Source organism: Hyperolius riggenbachi, chromosome 4, assembly GCF_040937935.1.
Source record: "Hyperolius riggenbachi isolate aHypRig1 chromosome 4, aHypRig1.pri, whole genome shotgun sequence".
Lineage (NCBI taxonomy): Eukaryota > Metazoa > Chordata > Amphibia > Anura > Hyperoliidae > Hyperolius > Hyperolius riggenbachi.
In genome coordinates, this window is record NC_090649.1 from 3,255,723 (window position 1) to 3,273,381 (window position 17,659).

Consider the following 17,659-nt stretch of genomic DNA (forward strand, 5'->3'; position numbering starts at 1 on the left):
ACTGGTATACAGTACATGGTGTGAGCTCGGGTCTGGCCTCCTCTCTGTAGGACACATTTGGGTGGAGGAGGCAGTAACTGGTATACAGTACATGGTGTGAGCTCGGGTCTGGCCTCCTCTCTGTAGGACACATTTGGGTGGAGGAGGCAGTAACTGGTATACAGTACATGGTGTGAGCTCGGGTCTGGCCTCCTCTCTGTAGGACACAGTTGGGTGGAGGAGGCAGTAACTGGTATACAGTACATGGTGTGAGCTCGGGTCTGGCCTCCTCTCTGTAGGACACATTTGGGTGGAGGGAGGAGGCAGTAACTGGTATACAGTACATGGTGTGAGCTCAGGTCTGGCCTCCTCTCTGTAGGACACATTTGGGTGGAGGGAGGAGGCAGTAACTGGTATACAGTACATGGTGTGAGCTCGGGTCTGGCCTCCTCTCTGTAGGATACATTTGGGTGGAGGAGGCAGTAACTGGTATACAGTACATGGTGTGAGCTCGGGTCTGGCCTCCTCTCTGTAGGACACATTTGGGTGGAGGGAGGAGGCAGTAACTGGTATACAGTACATGGTGTGAGCGCGGGTCTGGCCTCCTCTCTGTAGGACATATTTGGGTGGAGGGAGGAGGCAGTAACTGGTATACAGTACATGGTGTGAGCTCGGGTCTGGCCTCCTCTCTGTAGGACACATTTGGGTGGAGGGAGCAGTAACTGGTATACAGTACATGGTGTGAGCTCGGGTCTGGCCTCCTCTCTGTAGGACACATTTGGGTGGAGGGAGGAGGCAGTAACTGGTATACAGTACATGGTGTGAGCTCGGGTCTGGACTCCTCTCTGTAGGACACATTTGGGTGGAGGGAGGAGGCAGTAACTGGTATACAGTACATGGTGTGAGCTTGGGTCTGGCCTCCTCTCTGTAGGACACATTTGGGTGGAGGGAGGAGGCAGTAACTGGTGTACAGTACATGGTGTGAGCTCGGGTCTGGCCTCCTCTCTGTAGGACACATTTGGGTGGAGGGAGGAGGCAGTAACTGGTATACAGTACATGGTGTGAGCTCGGGTCTGGCCTCCTCTCTGTAGGACACATTTGGGTGGAGGAGGCAGTACCTTTTATACAGTACATGGTGTGAGCTCGGGTCTGGCCTCCTCTCTGTAGGACACATTTGGGTGGAGGAGGCAGTAACTGGTATACAGTACATGGTGTGAGCTCGGGTCTGGCCTCCTCTCTGTAGGACACATTTGGGTGGAGGGAGGAGGCAGTAACTGGTATACAGTACATGGTGTGAGCTCGGGTCTTCCCTCCTCTCTGTAGGACACATGTGGGTGGAGGGAGGAGGCAGTAACTGGTATACAGTACATGGTGTGAGCTCGGGTCTGGCCTCCTCTCTGTAGGACACATTTGGGTGGAGGGAGGAGGCAGTAACTGGTATACAGTACATGGTGTGAGCTCGGGTCTGGCCTCCTCTCTGTAGGACACATTTGGGTGGAGGGAGGAGGCAGTAACTGGTATACAGTACATGGTGTGAGCTCGGGTCTGGCCTCCTCTCTGTAGGACACATTTGGGTGGAGGGAGGAGGCAGTAACTGGTATACAGTACATGGTGTGAGCTCGGGTCTGGCCTCCTCTCTGTAGGACACATTTGGGTGGAGGAGGCAGTAACTGGTATAAAGTACATGGTGTGAGCTCGGGTCTGGCCTCCTCTCTGTAGGACACATTTGGGTGGAGGAGGCAGTAACTGGTATACAGTACATGGTGTGAGCTCGGGTCTGGCCTCCTCTCTGTAGGACACAGTTGGGTGGAGGAGGCAGTAACTGGTATACAGTACATGGTGTGAGCTCGGGTCTGGCCTCCTCTCTGTAGGACACATTTGGGTGGAGGAGGCAGTAACTGGTATACAGTACATGGTGTGAGCTCGGGTCTGGCCTCCTCTCTGTAGGACACATTTGGGTGGAGGGAGGAGGCAGTAACTGGTATACAGTACATGGTGTGAGCTCGGGTCTGGCCTCCTCTCTGTAGGACACAGTTGGGTGGAGGAGGCAGTAACTGGTATACAGTACATGGTGTGAGCTCGGGTCTGGCCTCCTCTCTGTAGGACACATTTGGGTGGAGGAGGCAGTAACTGGTATACAGTACATGGTGTGAGCTCGGGTCTGGCCTCCTCTCTGTAGGACACATTTGGGTGGAGGAGGCAGTAACTGGTATACAGTACATGGTGTGAGCTCGGGTCTGGCCTCCTCTCTGTAGGACACAGTTGGGTGGAGGAGGCAGTAACTGGTATACAGTACATGGTGTGAGCTCGGGTCTGGCCTCCTCTCTGTAGGACACATTTGGGTGGAGGAGGCAGTAACTGGTATACAGTACATGGTGTGAGCTCGGGTCTGGCCTCCTCTCTGTAGGACACATTTGGGTGGAGGGAGGAGGCAGTAACTGGTATACAGTACATGGTGTGAGCTCGGGTCTGGCCTCCTCTCTGTAGGACACAGTTGGGTGGAGGAGGCAGTAACTGGTATACAGTACATGGTGTGAGCTCGGGTCTGGCCTCCTCTCTGTAGGACACAGTTGGGTGGAGGAGGCAGTAACTGGTATACAGTACATGGTGTGAGCTCGGGTCTGGCCTCCTCTCTGTAGGACACATTTGGGTGGAGGAGGCAGTAACTGGTATACAGTACATGGTGTGAGCTCGGGTCTGGCCTCCTCTCTGTAGGACACATTTGGGTGGAGGGAGGAGGCAGTAACTGGTATACAGTACATGGTGTGAGCTCGGGTCTGGCCTCCTCTCTGTAGGACACATTTGGGTGGAGGGAGGAGGCAGTAACTGGTATACAGTACATGGTGTGAGCTCGGGTCTGGCCTCCTCTCTGTAGGACACATTTGGGTGGAGGGAGGAGGCAGTAACTGGTATACAGTACATGGTGTGAGCTCGGGTCTGGTCTCCTCTCTGTAGGACACATTTGGGTGGAGGAGGCAGTAACTGGTATACAGTACATGGTGTGAGCTCGGGTCTGGCCTCCTCTCTGTAGGACACATTTGGGTGGAGGAGGCAGTAACTGGTATACAGTACATGGTGTGAGCTCGGGTCTGGCCTCCTCTCTGTAGGACACATTTGGGTGGAGGGAGCAGTAACTGGTATACAGTACATGGTGTGAGCTCGGGTCTGGCCTCCTCTCTGTAGGACACATTTGGGTGGAGGGAGGAGGCAGTAACTGGTATATAGTACATGGTGTGAGCTCGGGTCTGGTCTCCTCTCTGTAGGACACATTTGGGTGGAGGAGGCAGTAACTGGTATACAGTACATGGTGTGAGCTCGGGTCTGGCCTCCTCTCTGTAGGACACATTTGGGTGGAGGGAGGAGGCAGTAACTGGTATACAGTACATGGTGTGAGCTCGGGTCTGGCCTCCTCTCTGTAGGACACATTTGGGTGGAGGAGGCAGTAACTGGTATACAGTACATGGTGTGAGCTCGGGTCTGGCCTCCTCTCTGTAGGACACATTTGGGTGGAGGGAGGAGGCAGTAACTGGTATACAGTACATGGTGTAAGCTCGGGTCTGGCCTCCTCTCTGTAGGACACATTTGGGTGGAGGGAGGAGGCAGTAACTGGTATACAGTACATGGTGTGAGCTCAGGTCTGGCCTCCTCTCTGTAGGACACATTTGGGTGGAGGGAGGAGGCAGTAACTGGTATACAGTATATGGTGTGAGCTCGGGTCTGGCCTCCTCTCTGTAGGACACATTTGGGTGGAGGGAGGAGGCAGTAACTGGTATACAGTACATGGTGTGAGCTCGGATCTGGCCTCCTCTCTGTAGGACACATTTGGGTGGAGGAGGCAGTAACTGGTATACAGTACATGGTGTGAGCTCGGGTCTGGCCTCCTCTCTGTAGGACACATTTGGGTGGAGGGAGGAGGCAGTAACTGGTATACAGTATATGGTGTGAGCTCGGGTCTGGCCTCCTCTCTGTAGGACACATTTGGGTGGAGGAGGCAGTAACTGGTATACAGTACATGGTGTGAGCTCGGGTCTGGCCTCCTCTCTGTAGGACACATTTGGGTGGAGGAGGCAGTAACTGGTATACAGTACATGGTGTGAGCTCGGGTCTGGCCTCCTCTCTGTAGGACACATTTGGGTGGAGGGAGGAGGCAGTAACTGGTATACAGTACATGGTGTGAGCTCGGGTCTGGCCTCCTCTCTGTAGGACACATTTGGGTGGAGGGAGGAGGCAGTAACTGGTATACAGTACATGGTGTGAGCTCGGGTCTGGCCTCCTCTCTGTAGGACACATTTGGGTGGAGGGAGGAGGCAGTAACTGGTATACAGTACACGGTGTGAGCTCGGGTCTGGCCTCCTCTCTGTAGGACACATTTGGGTGGAGAGAGGAGGCAGTAACTGGTATACAGTACATGGTGTGAGCGCGGGTCTGGCCTCCTCTCTGTAGGACACATTTGGGTGGAGGGAGGAGGCAGTAACTGGTATACAGTACATGGTGTGAGCTCGGGTCTGGCCTCCTCTCTGTAGGACACATTTGGGTGGAGGGAGGAGGCAGTAACTGGTATACAGTACATGGTGTGAGCTCGGGTCTGGCCTCCTCTCTGTAGGACACATTTGGGTGGAGGAGGCAGTAACTGGTATACAGTACATGGTGTGAGCTTGGGTCTGGCCTCCTCTCTGTAGGACACATTTGGGTGGAGGGAGGAGGCAGTAACTGGTATACAGTACATGGTGTGAGCTCGGGTCTGGTCTCCTCTCTGTAGGACACATTTGGGTGGAGGGAGGAGGCAGTAACTGGTATACAGTACATGGTGTGAGCTCGGGTCTGGCCTCCTCTCTGTAGGATACATTTGGGTGGAGGGAGGAGGCAGTAACTGGTATACAGTACATGGTGTGAGCTCGGGTCTGGCCTCCTCTCTGTAGGACACATTTGGGTGGAGGGAGGAGGCAGTAACTGGTATACAGTACATGGTGTGAGCTCGGGTCTGGCCTCCTCTCTGTAGGACACATTTGGGTGGAGGGAGGAGGCAGTAACTGGTATACAGTACATGGTGTGAGCTCGGGTCTGGCCTCCTCTCTGTAGGACACATTTGGGTGGAGGGAGGAGGCAGTAACTGGTATACAGTACATGGTGTGAGCTCGGGTCTGGACTCCTCTCTGTAGGACACATTTGGGTGGAGGAGGCAGTAACTGGTATACAGTACATGGTGTGAGCTCGGGTCTGGCCTCCTCTCTGTAGGACACATTTGGGTGGAGGGAGGAGGCAGTAACTGGTATACAGTACATGGTGTGAGCTTTGGACGGTCAGCTGACCCTTGGCGGGAGTCTCGTCACATGCAGTCCTCTTGTACGATGGTGACAGTGTCAGTGTCCTGGAATGTGATGTGTCACTTGTATCATGTTCCTGACACAAGTCCTGAGGAGTCCTCAGAGTTGTGTATTGTGTCATCTGCACTCATATTCCATTGTCTGACCCCAGAGCTTGCTATGTGTATATCGTGCTATGGGGACCCCTATATTTTTATACTGTCATGGGGACCGTAATATCTGTAAACTGCCACATGAAGCCCACTTATCTGTATGCTGGTATAGGATACGGTAATGTCCATTTAATGCCACAGGGACCCCAGTATCTACATACTGCCTCAGGGGCCCCTGACTTTCCATATACAGCCACAGGAAATATGTGCATACCATCTCAGGGGCCCCCAATATTACTATATATCACTATACACCAGCGGCTCTGTAACATGCATAGGCTTGCTATATACCAGCAGCTCTGTAACATGTATTAGCTATAGGCTTGCTATACACCAGTGGTTCTGTAACATGTATAAGCTATAGGCTCGCTATACACCAGCGGCTCTGTAACATGTATAAGCTATAGGCTCACTATACACCAGCGGCTCTGTAACATGCATAGGCTTGCTATATACCAGCAGCTCTGTAACATGTATAAGCTATAGGCTCGCTATACACCAGCGGCTCTGTAACATGTATAAGCTATAGGCTTGCTATACACCAGCGGCTCTGTAACATGTATAAGCTATAGGCTCGCTATACACCAGCAGCTCTGTAACATGTATAAACTATAGGCTTGCTATACACCAGCTGCTCTGTAACATGTATAAGCTATAGGATCACTATACACCAGCGGCTCTGTAACATGTATGAGCTATAGGCTCGCTATACACCAGCGGCTCTGTAACATGTATAAGCTATAGGCTCGCTATACACCAGCGGCTCTGTAACATGTATAAGCTATAGGCTCACTATACACCAGCGGCTCTGTAACATGCATAGGCTATAGGCTCACTATACACCAGCGGCTCTGTAACATGTATAAGCTATAGGCTCACTATACACCAGCGGCTCTGTAACATGCATAGGCTATAGGCTCACTATACACCAGCGGCTCTGTAACATGCATAGGCTATAGGCTCACTATACACCAGCGGCTCTGTAACATGTATAAGCTATAGGCTCACTATACACCAGCGGCTCTGTAACATGTATAAGCTATAGGCTCACTATACACCAGCGGTTCTGTAACATGTATAAGCTATAGGCTCACTATACACCAGCGGCTCTGTAACATGCATAGGCTATAGGCTCACTATACACCAGCGGCTCTGTAACATGTATAAGCTATAGGCTCACTATACACCAGCCGCTCTGTAACATGCATAGGCTATAGGCTCACTATACACCAGCGGCCCTGTAACATGTGTAAGCTATAGGCTCACTATACACCAGCGGCTCTGTAACATGTATAAGCTATAGGATCACTATACACTATCTATGTGATCAGTATATATAAGAAGCAGCTTCCTGTGGCCACATTCAGTAACAACCCTCTTCCATCTCCAGGCCTCCAACCCGTTATGGCAGTCCCGCGGCTCCAGCACAGTGTCCTCTGGGGGACGATTCCGCTGTCCATCCTGTCGTCACGAGGTGGTGCTGGACCGACATGGCGTCTACGGTCTGCAGCGCAATCTACTGGTAGAAAACATCATCGACATCTACAAGCAGGAATCATCCAGGTAACCATCAGCATAAATCACATGACATGAAGCTGGAGAGCCAACCTGAGGGCCAGAGCCCCGATGTGGACCTCACAGGTGGTGCACAGTCTCTTCAGCTGAGGGTCAGAACCCTGATGTGGACCTCACAGATGGTGCACAGTCTCTTCAGCTGAGGGTCAGAGCCCCGATGTGGACCTCACAGGTGGTGCACAGTCTCTTCAGCTGAGGGTCAGAACCCTGATGTGGACCTCACAGATGGTGCACAGTCTCTTCAGCTGAGGGCCAGAGCCCTGATGTGGACCTCACAGATGGTGCAGAGACTATTCAGCTGAGGGTCAGAGCCCCGATGAGGACCTCACAGATGGTGCACAGTCTATTTAGCTGAGGGTCAGATCCCAGATGTGGACCTCACAGGTGGTGCACAGTCTCTTCAGCTGAGGGCCAGAGCCCCGATGTAGGCCTAACAGGTGGTGCACAGTGTCTTCAGCTGAGGGTCAGAGCCCTGGTGTGAAATTACAGATGGTGCACAGTCTCTTCGGCTGAGGGCCAGAGCCCCAATGTGGACCTTACACTTGGTGCACAGTCTCTTCAGCTGAGGGTCAGAGCCCTGATGTGGACCTCACAGATGGTGCACAGTCTCTTCAGCTGAGGGCCAGAGCCCTGATGTGGACCTCACAGATGGTGCATAGACTCTTCAGCTGAGGGTCAGAGCCCCGATGAGGACCTCACAGATGGTGCACAGTCTCTTTAGCTGAGGGTCAGATCCCAGATGTGGACCTCACAGGTGGTGCACAGTCTCTTCAGCTGAGGGTCAGAGCCCCGATGTGGACCTCACAGATGGTGCACAGTCTCTTTAGCTGAGGGTCAGAGCCTCGATGTGGGCCTAACAGGTGGTGCACAGTCTCTTTAGCTGAGAGTCAGAGCCCCGTTGTGGACCTCACAGGTGGTGCACAGTCTCTGCAGCTGAGGGTCACAGCCCCGATGTGGGCCTAACAGATGGTGCACAGTGTCTTCAGCTGAGGGTCAGAGCCCCGATGTGGGCCTAACAGATGGTGCACAGTCTCTTCAGCTGAGGGTCAGAGCCCCGATGTGGGCCTAACAGATGGTGCACAGTCTCTTCAGCTGAGGGTCAGAGCCCCGATGTGGGCCTAACAGATGGTGCACAGTCTCTTCAGCTGAGGGTCAGAGCCCTGATGTGGGCCTAACAGGTGGTGCACAGTGTCTTCAGCTGAGGGTCAGAGCCCTGATGTGGACCTCACAGATGGTGCACAGTGTCTTCAGCTGAGGGTCAGAGCCCCGATGTGGACCTCACAGATGGTGCACAGTCTCTTCAGCTGAGGGTCAGAGCCCCGATGTGGACCTCACAGGTGGTGCACAGTCTCTTCAGCTGAGGGTCAGAGCCCCGATGTGGACCTCACAGGTGGTGCACAGTCTCTTCAGCTGAGGGTCAGAGCCCCGATGTGGGCCTAACAGATGGTGCACAGTCTCTTTAGCTGAGGGTCAGATCCCAGATGTGGGCCTCACAGATGGTGCACAGTCTCTTCAGCTGAGGGTCAGAGCCCCGATGTGGGCCTAACAGATGGTGCACAGTCTCTTCAGCTGAGGGCCAGAGCCCCGATGTGGACCTCACAGATGGTGCACAGTGTCTTCAGCTGAGGGTCAGAGCCCCGATGTGGACCTCACAGATGGTGCACAGTCTATTTAGCTGAGGGTCAGATCCCAGATGTGGACCTCACAGGTGGTGCACAGTCTCTTCAGCTGAGGGCCAGAGCCCCGATGTAGGCCTAACAGGTGGTGCACAGTGTCTTCAGCTGAGGGTCAGAGCCCTGGTGTGAAATTACAGATGGTGCACAGTCTCTTCGGCTGAGGGCCAGAGCCCCAATGTGGACCTTACACTTGGTGCACAGTCTCTTCAGCTGAGGGTCAGAGCCCTGATGTGGACCTCACAGATGGTGCACAGTCTCTTCAGCTGAGGGCCAGAGCCCTGATGTGGACCTCACAGATGGTGCATAGACTCTTCAGCTGAGGGTCAGAGCCCCGATGAGGACCTAACAGATGGTGCACAGTCTCTTTAGCTGAGGGTCAGATCCCAGATGTGGACCTCACAGGTGGTGCACAGTCTCTTCAGCTGAGGGTCAGAGCCCCGATGTGGACCTCACAGATGGTGCACAGTCTCTTTAGCTGAGGGTCAGAGCCTCGATGTGGGCCTAACAGGTGGTGCACAGTCTCTTTAGCTGAGAGTCAGAGCCCCGTTGTGGACCTCACAGGTGGTGCACAGTCTCTGCAGCTGAGGGTCACCGCCCCGATGTGGGCCTAACAGATGGTGCACAGTGTCTTCAGCTGAGGGTCAGAGCCCCGATGTGGGCCTAACAGATGGTGCACAGTCTCTTCAGCTGAGGGTCAGAGCCCCGATGTGGGCCTAACAGATGGTGCACAGTCTCTTCAGCTGAGGGTCAGAGCCCTGATGTGGGCCTAACAGGTGGTGCACAGTGTCTTCAGCTGAGGGTCAGAGCCCTGATGTGGACCTCACAGATGGTGCACAGTGTCTTCAGCTGAGGGTCAGAGCCCCGATGTGGACCTCACAGATGGTGCACAGTCTCTTCAGCTGAGGGTCAGAGCCCCGATGTGGACCTCACAGGTGGTGCACAGTCTCTTCAGCTGAGGGTCAGAGCCCCGATGTGGACCTCACAGGTGGTGCACAGTCTCTTCAGCTGAGGGTCAGAGCCCCGATGTGGGCCTAACAGATGGTGCACAGTCTCTTCAGCTGAGGGTCAGAGCCCCGATGTGGGCCTAACAGATGGTGCACAGTCTCTTTAGCTGAGGGTCAGATCCCAGATGTGGGCCTCACAGATGGTGCACAGTCTCTTCAGCTGAGGGTCAGAGCCCCGATGTGGGCCTAACAGATGGTGCACAGTCTCTTCAGCTGAGGGCCAGAGCCCCGATGTGGACCTCACAGATGGTGCACAGTGTCTTCAGCTGAGGGTCAGAGCCCCGATGTGGACCTCACAGGTGGTGCACAGTCTCTTCAGCTGAGGGTCAGAGCCCCGATGTGGGCCTAACAGATGCTGCACAGTCTCTTCAGCTGAGGGTCAGAGCCCCGATGTGGGCCTAACAGATAGTGCACAGTCTCTTCAGCTGAGGGTCAGAGCCCCGATGTGGACCTCACAGGTGGTGCACAGTCTCTTCAGCTGAGGGTCAGAGCCCTGGTGTGGACCTCACAGATGGTGCACAGTCTCTTCAGCTGAGGGTCAGAGCCCCGATGTGGACCTCACAGGTGGTGCACAGTGTCTTCAGCTGAGGGTCAGAGCCCCGATGTGGACCTCACAGATGGTGCACAGTCTCTTCAGCTGAGGGTCACAGCCCCGATGTGGGCCTAACAGATGGTGCACAGTCTCTTCAGCTGCGGGCCAGAGCCTCGATGTGGACCTCACAGATGGTGCACAGTGTCTTCAGCTGAGGGTCAGAGCCCCGATGTGGACCTCACAGATGGTGCACAGTCTCTTCAGCTGAGGGTCAGAGCCCCGATGTGGACCTTACAGATGGTGCACAGTCTCTTCAGCTGAGGGTCAGAGCCCCGATGAGGACCTCACAGGTGGTGCACAGTCTCTTCAGCTGAGGGTCAGAGCCCCGATGTGGACCTCACAGGTGGTGCACAGTCTCTTCAGCTGAGGGTCAGAGCCCCGATGTGGACCTCACAGATGGTGCACAGTCTCTTCAGCTGAGGGTCAGAGCCCCGATGTGGACCTCACAGATGGTGCACAGTCTCTTTAGCTGAGGGTCAGATCCCAGATGTGGGCCCCACAGATGGTGCACAGTCTCTTCAGCTGAGGGTCAGAGCCCCGATGTGGGCCTAACAGATGGTGCACAGTCTCTTCAGCTGAGGGCCAGAGCCCCGATGTGGACCTCACAGGTGGTGCACAGTCTCTTCAGCTGAGGGTCAGAGCCCCGATGTGGGCCTAACAGATGGTGCACAGTCTCTGCAGCTGAGGGTCACAGCCCCGATGTGGGCCTAACAGATGGTGCACAGTCTCTTCAGCTGAGGGTCAGAGCCCTGGTGTGGACCTCACAGATGGTGCACAGTCTCTTCAGCTGCAGGCCAGAGCCTCGATGTGGACCTCACAGATGGTGCACAGTGTCTTCAGCTGAGGGTCAGAGCCCCGATGTGGACCTCACAGATGGTGCACAGTCTCTTCAGCTGAGGGTCAGAGCCCCGATGTGGGCCTAACAGATGGTGCACAGTCTCTTCAGCTGAGGGCCAGAGCCCCGATGTGGACCTCACAGGTGGTGCACAGTCTCTTCAGCTGCGGGCCAGAGCCTCGATGTGGGCATAACAGGTGGTGCACAGTCTCTTCAGCTGAGGGTCAGAGACCCGATGTGGACCTCACAGATGGTGCACAGTGTCTTCAGCTGAGGGTCAGAGCCCCGATGTGGACCTCACAGATGGTGCACAGTCTCTTCAGCTGAGGGTCAGAGCCTCGATGTGGGCCTAACAGATGGTGCACAGTCTCTTCAGCTGAGGGTCAGAGCCCCGATGTGGACCTCACAGATGGTGCACAGTCTCTTCAGCTGAGGGTCAGAGCCCCGATGTGGACCTCACAGATGGTGCACAGTGTCTTCAGCTGAGGGCCAGAGCCCCGATGTGGGCCTAACAGATGGTGCACAGTCTCTTCAGCTGAGGGCCAGAGCCCCGATGTGGACCTCACAGATGGTGCACAGTGTCTTCAGCTGAGGGTCAGAGCCCCGATGTGAACCTCACAGGTGGTGCACAGTCTCTTCAGCTGAGGGTCAGAGCCCTGATGTGGACCTCACAGATGGTGCACAGTCTCTTCAGCTGAGGGTCAGAGCCCCAATGTGGACCTCACAGATGGTGCACAGTCTCTTCAGCTGAGGGTCAGAGCCCCGATGTGGACCTCACAGATGGTGCACAGTGTCTTCAGCTGAGGGTCAGATCCCCGATGTGGACCTCACAGGTGGTGCACAGTATCTTCAGCTGAGGGTCAGAGCCCCGATGTGGGCCTAACAGATGGTGCACAGTCTCTTCAGCTGAGGGTCAGAGCCCCGATGTAAGCCTAACAGATGGTGCACAGTCTCTTCAGCTGAGGGTCAGAGCCCCGATGTGGACCTCACAGGTGGTGCACAGTCTCTTCAGCTGAGGGTCAGAGCCCTGGTGTGGACCTCACAGATGGTGCACAGTCTCTTCAGCTGAGGGTCAGAGCCCTGATGTGGGCCTAACAGGTGGTGCACAGTGTCTTCAGCTGAGGGTCAGAGCCCTGATGTGGACCTCACAGATGGTGCACAGTGTCTTCAGCTGAGGGTCAGAGCCCCGATGTGGACCTCACAGATGGTGCACAGTCTCTTCAGCTGAGGGTCAGAGCCCCGATGTGGACCTCACAGGTGGTGCACAGTCTCTTCAGCTGAGGGTCAGAGCCCCGATGTGGACCTCACAGGTGGTGCACAGTCTCTTCAGCTGAGGGTCAGAGCCCCGATGTGGGCCTAACAGATGGTGCACAGTCTCTTTAGCTGAGGGTCAGATCCCAGATGTGGGCCTCACAGATGGTGCACAGTCTCTTCAGCTGAGGGTCAGAGCCCCGATGTGGGCCTAACAGATGGTGCACAGTCTCTTCAGCTGAGGGCCAGAGCCCCGATGTGGACCTCACAGATGGTGCACAGTGTCTTCAGCTGAGGGTCAGAGCCCCGATGTGGACCTCACAGATGGTGCACAGTCTATTTAGCTGAGGGTCAGATCCCAGATGTGGACCTCACAGGTGGTGCACAGTCTCTTCAGCTGAGGGCCAGAGCCCCGATGTAGGCCTAACAGGTGGTGCACAGTGTCTTCAGCTGAGGGTCAGAGCCCTGGTGTGAAATTACAGATGGTGCACAGTCTCTTCGGCTGAGGGCCAGAGCCCCAATGTGGACCTTACACTTGGTGCACAGTCTCTTCAGCTGAGGGTCAGAGCCCTGATGTGGACCTCACAGATGGTGCACAGTCTCTTCAGCTGAGGGCCAGAGCCCTGATGTGGACCTCACAGATGGTGCACAGTCTCTTCAGCTGAGGGCCAGAGCCCTGATGTGGACCTCACAGATGGTGCATAGACTCTTCAGCTGAGGGTCAGAGCCCCGATGAGGACCTAACAGATGGTGCACAGTCTCTTTAGCTGAGGGTCAGATCCCAGATGTGGACCTCACAGGTGGTGCACAGTCTCTTCAGCTGAGGGTCAGAGCCCCGATGTGGACCTCACAGATGGTGCACAGTCTCTTTAGCTGAGGGTCAGAGCCTCGATGTGGGCCTAACAGGTGGTGCACAGTCTCTTTAGCTGAGAGTCAGAGCCCCGTTGTGGACCTCACAGGTGGTGCACAGTCTCTGCAGCTGAGGGTCACCGCCCCGATGTGGGCCTAACAGATGGTGCACAGTGTCTTCAGCTGAGGGTCAGAGCCCCGATGTGGGCCTAACAGATGGTGCACAGTCTCTTCAGCTGAGGGTCAGAGCCCCGATGTGGGCCTAACAGATGGTGCACAGTCTCTTCAGCTGAGGGTCAGAGCCCTGATGTGTGCCTAACAGGTGGTGCACAGTGTCTTCAGCTGAGGGTCAGAGCCCTGATGTGGACCTCACAGATGGTGCACAGTGTCTTCAGCTGAGGGTCAGAGCCCCGATGTGGACCTCACAGATGGTGCACAGTCTCTTCAGCTGAGGGTCAGAGCCCCGATGTGGACCTCACAGGTGGTGCACAGTCTCTTCAGCTGAGGGTCAGAGCCCCGATGTGGACCTCACAGGTGGTGCACAGTCTCTTCAGCTGAGGGTCAGAGCCCCGATGTGGGCCTAACAGATGGTGCACAGTCTCTTCAGCTGAGGGTCAGAGCCCCGATGTGGGCCTAACAGATGGTGCACAGTCTCTTTAGCTGAGGGTCAGATCCCAGATGTGGGCCTCACAGATGGTGCACAGTCTCTTCAGCTGAGGGTCAGAGCCCCGATGTGGGCCTAACAGATGGTGCACAGTCTCTTCAGCTGAGGGCCAGAGCCCCGATGTGGACCTCACAGATGGTGCACAGTGTCTTCAGCTGAGGGTCAGAGCCCCGATGTGGACCTCACAGGTGGTGCACAGTCTCTTCAGCTGAGGGTCAGAGCCCCGATGTGGGCCTAACAGATGCTGCACAGTCTCTTCAGCTGAGGGTCAGAGCCCCGATGTGGGCCTAACAGATAGTGCACAGTCTCTTCAGCTGAGGGTCAGAGCCCCGATGTGGACCTCACAGGTGGTGCACAGTCTCTTTAGCTGAGGGTCAGAGCCCTGGTGTGGACCTCACAGATGGTGCACAGTCTCTTCAGCTGAGGGTCAGAGCCCCGATGTGGACCTCACAGGTGGTGCACAGTGTCTTCAGCTGAGGGTCAGAGCCCCGATGTGGACCTCACAGATGGTGCACAGTCTCTTCAGCTGAGGGTCACAGCCCCGATGTGGGCCTAACAGATGGTGCACAGTCTATTCAGCTGCGGGCCAGAGCCTCGATGTGGACCTCACAGATGGTGCACAGTGTCTTCAGCTGAGGGTAAGAGCCCCGATGTGGACCTCACAGATGGTGCACAGTCTCTTCAGCTGAGGGTCAGAGCCCCGATGTGGACCTTACAGATGGTGCACAGTCTCTTCAGCTGAGGGTCAGAGCCCCGATGAGGACCTCACAGGTGGTGCACAGTCTCTTCAGCTGAGGGTCAGAGCCCCGATGTGGACCTCACAGGTGGTGCACAGTCTCTTCAGCTGAGGGTCAGAGCCCCGATGTGGACCTCACAGATGGTGCACAGTCTCTTCAGCTGAGGGTCAGAGCCCCGATGTGGACCTCACAGATGGTGCACAGTCTCTTTAGCTGAGGGTCAGATCCCAGATGTGGGCCCCACAGATGGTGCACAGTCTCTTCAGCTGAGGGTCAGAGCCCCGATGTGGGCCTAACAGATGGTGCACAGTCTCTTCAGCTGAGGGCCAGAGCCCCGATGTGGACCTCACAGGTGGTGCACAGTCTCTTCAGCTGAGGGTCAGAGCCCCGATGTGGGCCTAACAGATGGTGCACAGTCTCTGCAGCTGAGGGTCACAGCCCCGATGTGGGCCTAACAGATGGTGCACAGTCTCTTCAGCTGAGGGTCAGAGCCCTGGTGTGGACCTCACAGATGGTGCACAGTCTCTTCAGCTGCAGGCCAGAGCCTCGATGTGGACCTCACAGATGGTGCACAGTGTCTTCAGCTGAGGGTCAGAGCCCAGATGTGGACCTCACAGATGGTGCACAGTCTCTTCAGCTGAGGGTCAGAGCCCCGATGTGGGCCTAACAGATGGTGCACAGTCTCTTCAGCTGAGGGCCAGAGCCCCGATGTGGACCTCACAGGTGGTGCACAGTCTCTTCAGCTGCGGGCCAGAGCCTCGATGTGGGCATAACAGGTGGTGCACAGTCTCTTCAGCTGAGGGTCAGAGACCCGATGTGGACCTCACAGATGGTGCACAGTGTCTTCAGCTGAGGGCCAGAGCCCCGATGTGGACCTCACAGATGGTGCACAGTCTCTTCAGCTGAGGGTCAGAGCCTCGATGTGGGCCTAACAGATGGTGCACAGTCTCTTCAGCTGAGGGTCAGAGCCCCGATGTGGACCTCACAGATGGTGCACAGTCTCTTCAGCTGAGGGTCAGAGCCCCGATGTGGACCTCACAGATGGTGCACAGTGTCTTCAGCTGAGGGCCAGAGCCCCGATGTGGGCCTAACAGATGGTGCACAGTCTCTTCAGCTGAGGGCCAGAGCCCCGATGTGGACCTCACAGATGGTGCACAGTGTCTTCAGCTGAGGGTCAGAGCCCCGATGTGAACCTCACAGGTGGTGCACAGTCTCTTCAGCTGAGGGTCAGAGCCCTGATGTGGACCTCACAGATGGTGCACAGTCTCTTCAGCTGAGGGTCAGAGCCCCAATGTGGACCTCACAGATGGTGCACAGTCTCTTCAGCTGAGGGTCAGAGCCCCGATGTGGACCTCACAGATGGTGCACAGTGTCTTCAGCTGAGGGTCAGATCCCCGATGTGGACCTCACAGGTGGTGCACAGTATCTTCAGCTGAGGGTCAGAGCCCCGATGTGGGCCTAACAGATGGTGCACAGTCTCTTCAGCTGAGGGTCAGAGCCCCGATGTGGGCCTAACAGATGGTGCACAGTCTCTTCAGCTGAGGGTCAGAGCCCCGATGTGGACCTCACAGGTGGTGCACAGTCTCTTCAGCTGAGGGTCAGAGCCCTGGTGTGGACCTCACAGATGGTGCACAGTCTCTTCAGCTGAGGGTCAGAGCCCCGATGTGGACCTCACAGGTGGTGCACAGTCTCTTCAGCTGAGGGTCAGAGCCCTGGTGTGGACCTCAGACGGTGCACAGTGTCTTCAGCTGAGGGTCAGAGCCCCGATGTGGACCTCCCAGATGGTACACAGTCTCTTCAGCTGAGGGTCAGAGCCCTGATGTGGACCTCACAGATGGTGCACAGTCTCTTCAGCTGAGGGTCAGAGCCCCGATGTGGACCTCACAGATGGTGCAGAGACTCTTCAGCTGAGGGTCAGAGCCCCGATGTGGACCTCACAGATGGTGCACAGTCTCTTCAGCTGCAGGCCAGAGTCCCGATGTGGACCTCACAGATGGTGCACAGACTCTTCAGCTGAGGGTCAGAGCCCCGATGTGGACCTCACAGATGGTGCACAGTCTCTTCAGCTGCGGGCCAGAGCCTCGATGTGAGCCTAACAGGTGGTGCACATTCTCTTCAGCTGAGGGTCTGAGCCCCGATGTGGACCTCACAGATGGTGCACAGTCTCTTCAGCTGAGGGTCAGAGCCCCGATGTGGGCCTAATAGATGGTGCACAGTCTCTTCAGCTGAGGGTCAGAGCCCTGGTGTGGGCCTAACAAGTGGTGCACAGTCTCTTCAGCTGAGGGTCAGAGCCCTGGTGTGGGCCTAACAAGTGGTGCACAGTCTCTTCAGCTGAGGGTCAGAGCCCTGATGTGGGCCTCACAGGTGGTGCACAGTCTCTTTAGCTGAGGATCAGAGCCCCGATGTGGACATAGGTGGTGCACAGTCTCTTCAGCTGAGGGCCAGAGCCCCGATGTGGGCCTCACAGGTGGTGCACAGTCTCTTCAGCTGAGAATCAGAGCCCCGATGTGGACCTCACAGGTGGTGCACAGTCTCTTCAGCTGAGGGTCAGAGCCCCGATGTGGGCCTAACATGTGGTGCACAGTCTCTTCAGCTGTGGGTCAGAGCCCCGATGTGGACCTCACAGGTGGTGCACAGTGTCTTCAGCTGAGGGTCAGAGCCCCGATGTGGACCTCACAGGTGGTGCACAGTCTCTTCAGCTGAGGGTCAGAGCCCCGATGTGGACCTCACAGGTGGTGCACAGTCTCTTCAGCTGAGGGTCAGAGCCCCAATGAGGACCTCACAGAAGGTGCACAGTCTCTTCAGCTGAGGGCCAGAGCCCCGATGTGGACCTCACAGGTGGTGCACAGTCTCTTCAGCTGAGGGTCAGAGCCCTGATGTGGACCTCACAGATGGCGCACAGTCTCTTCAGCTGAGGGTCAGAGCCCTGATGTGGACCTTAGAGGTGGTGCACAGTCTCTTCAGCTGAGGGTCAGAGCCCCGATGTGGACATCACAGATGGTGCACAGCCTCTTCAGCTGA

The 17,659-nt window shown here is 55.9% G+C and overlaps 1 protein-coding gene across 2 annotated transcripts in view; it reads left to right on the forward strand.

Moving 5' to 3' along the window:
- TRIM54 (tripartite motif containing 54) overlaps nt 1–17,659 on the forward strand; it is a 115,990-nt gene that overhangs the window by 61,669 nt on the left and 36,662 nt on the right. For both annotated transcript variants that reach the window (XM_068279815.1, XM_068279814.1), the window contains exon 2: nt 6,846–7,018. In XM_068279815.1, coding sequence (XP_068135916.1) covers nt 6,846–7,018 — 173 coding nt within the window. The remainder of the gene's footprint in view (nt 1–6,845; nt 7,019–17,659) is intronic.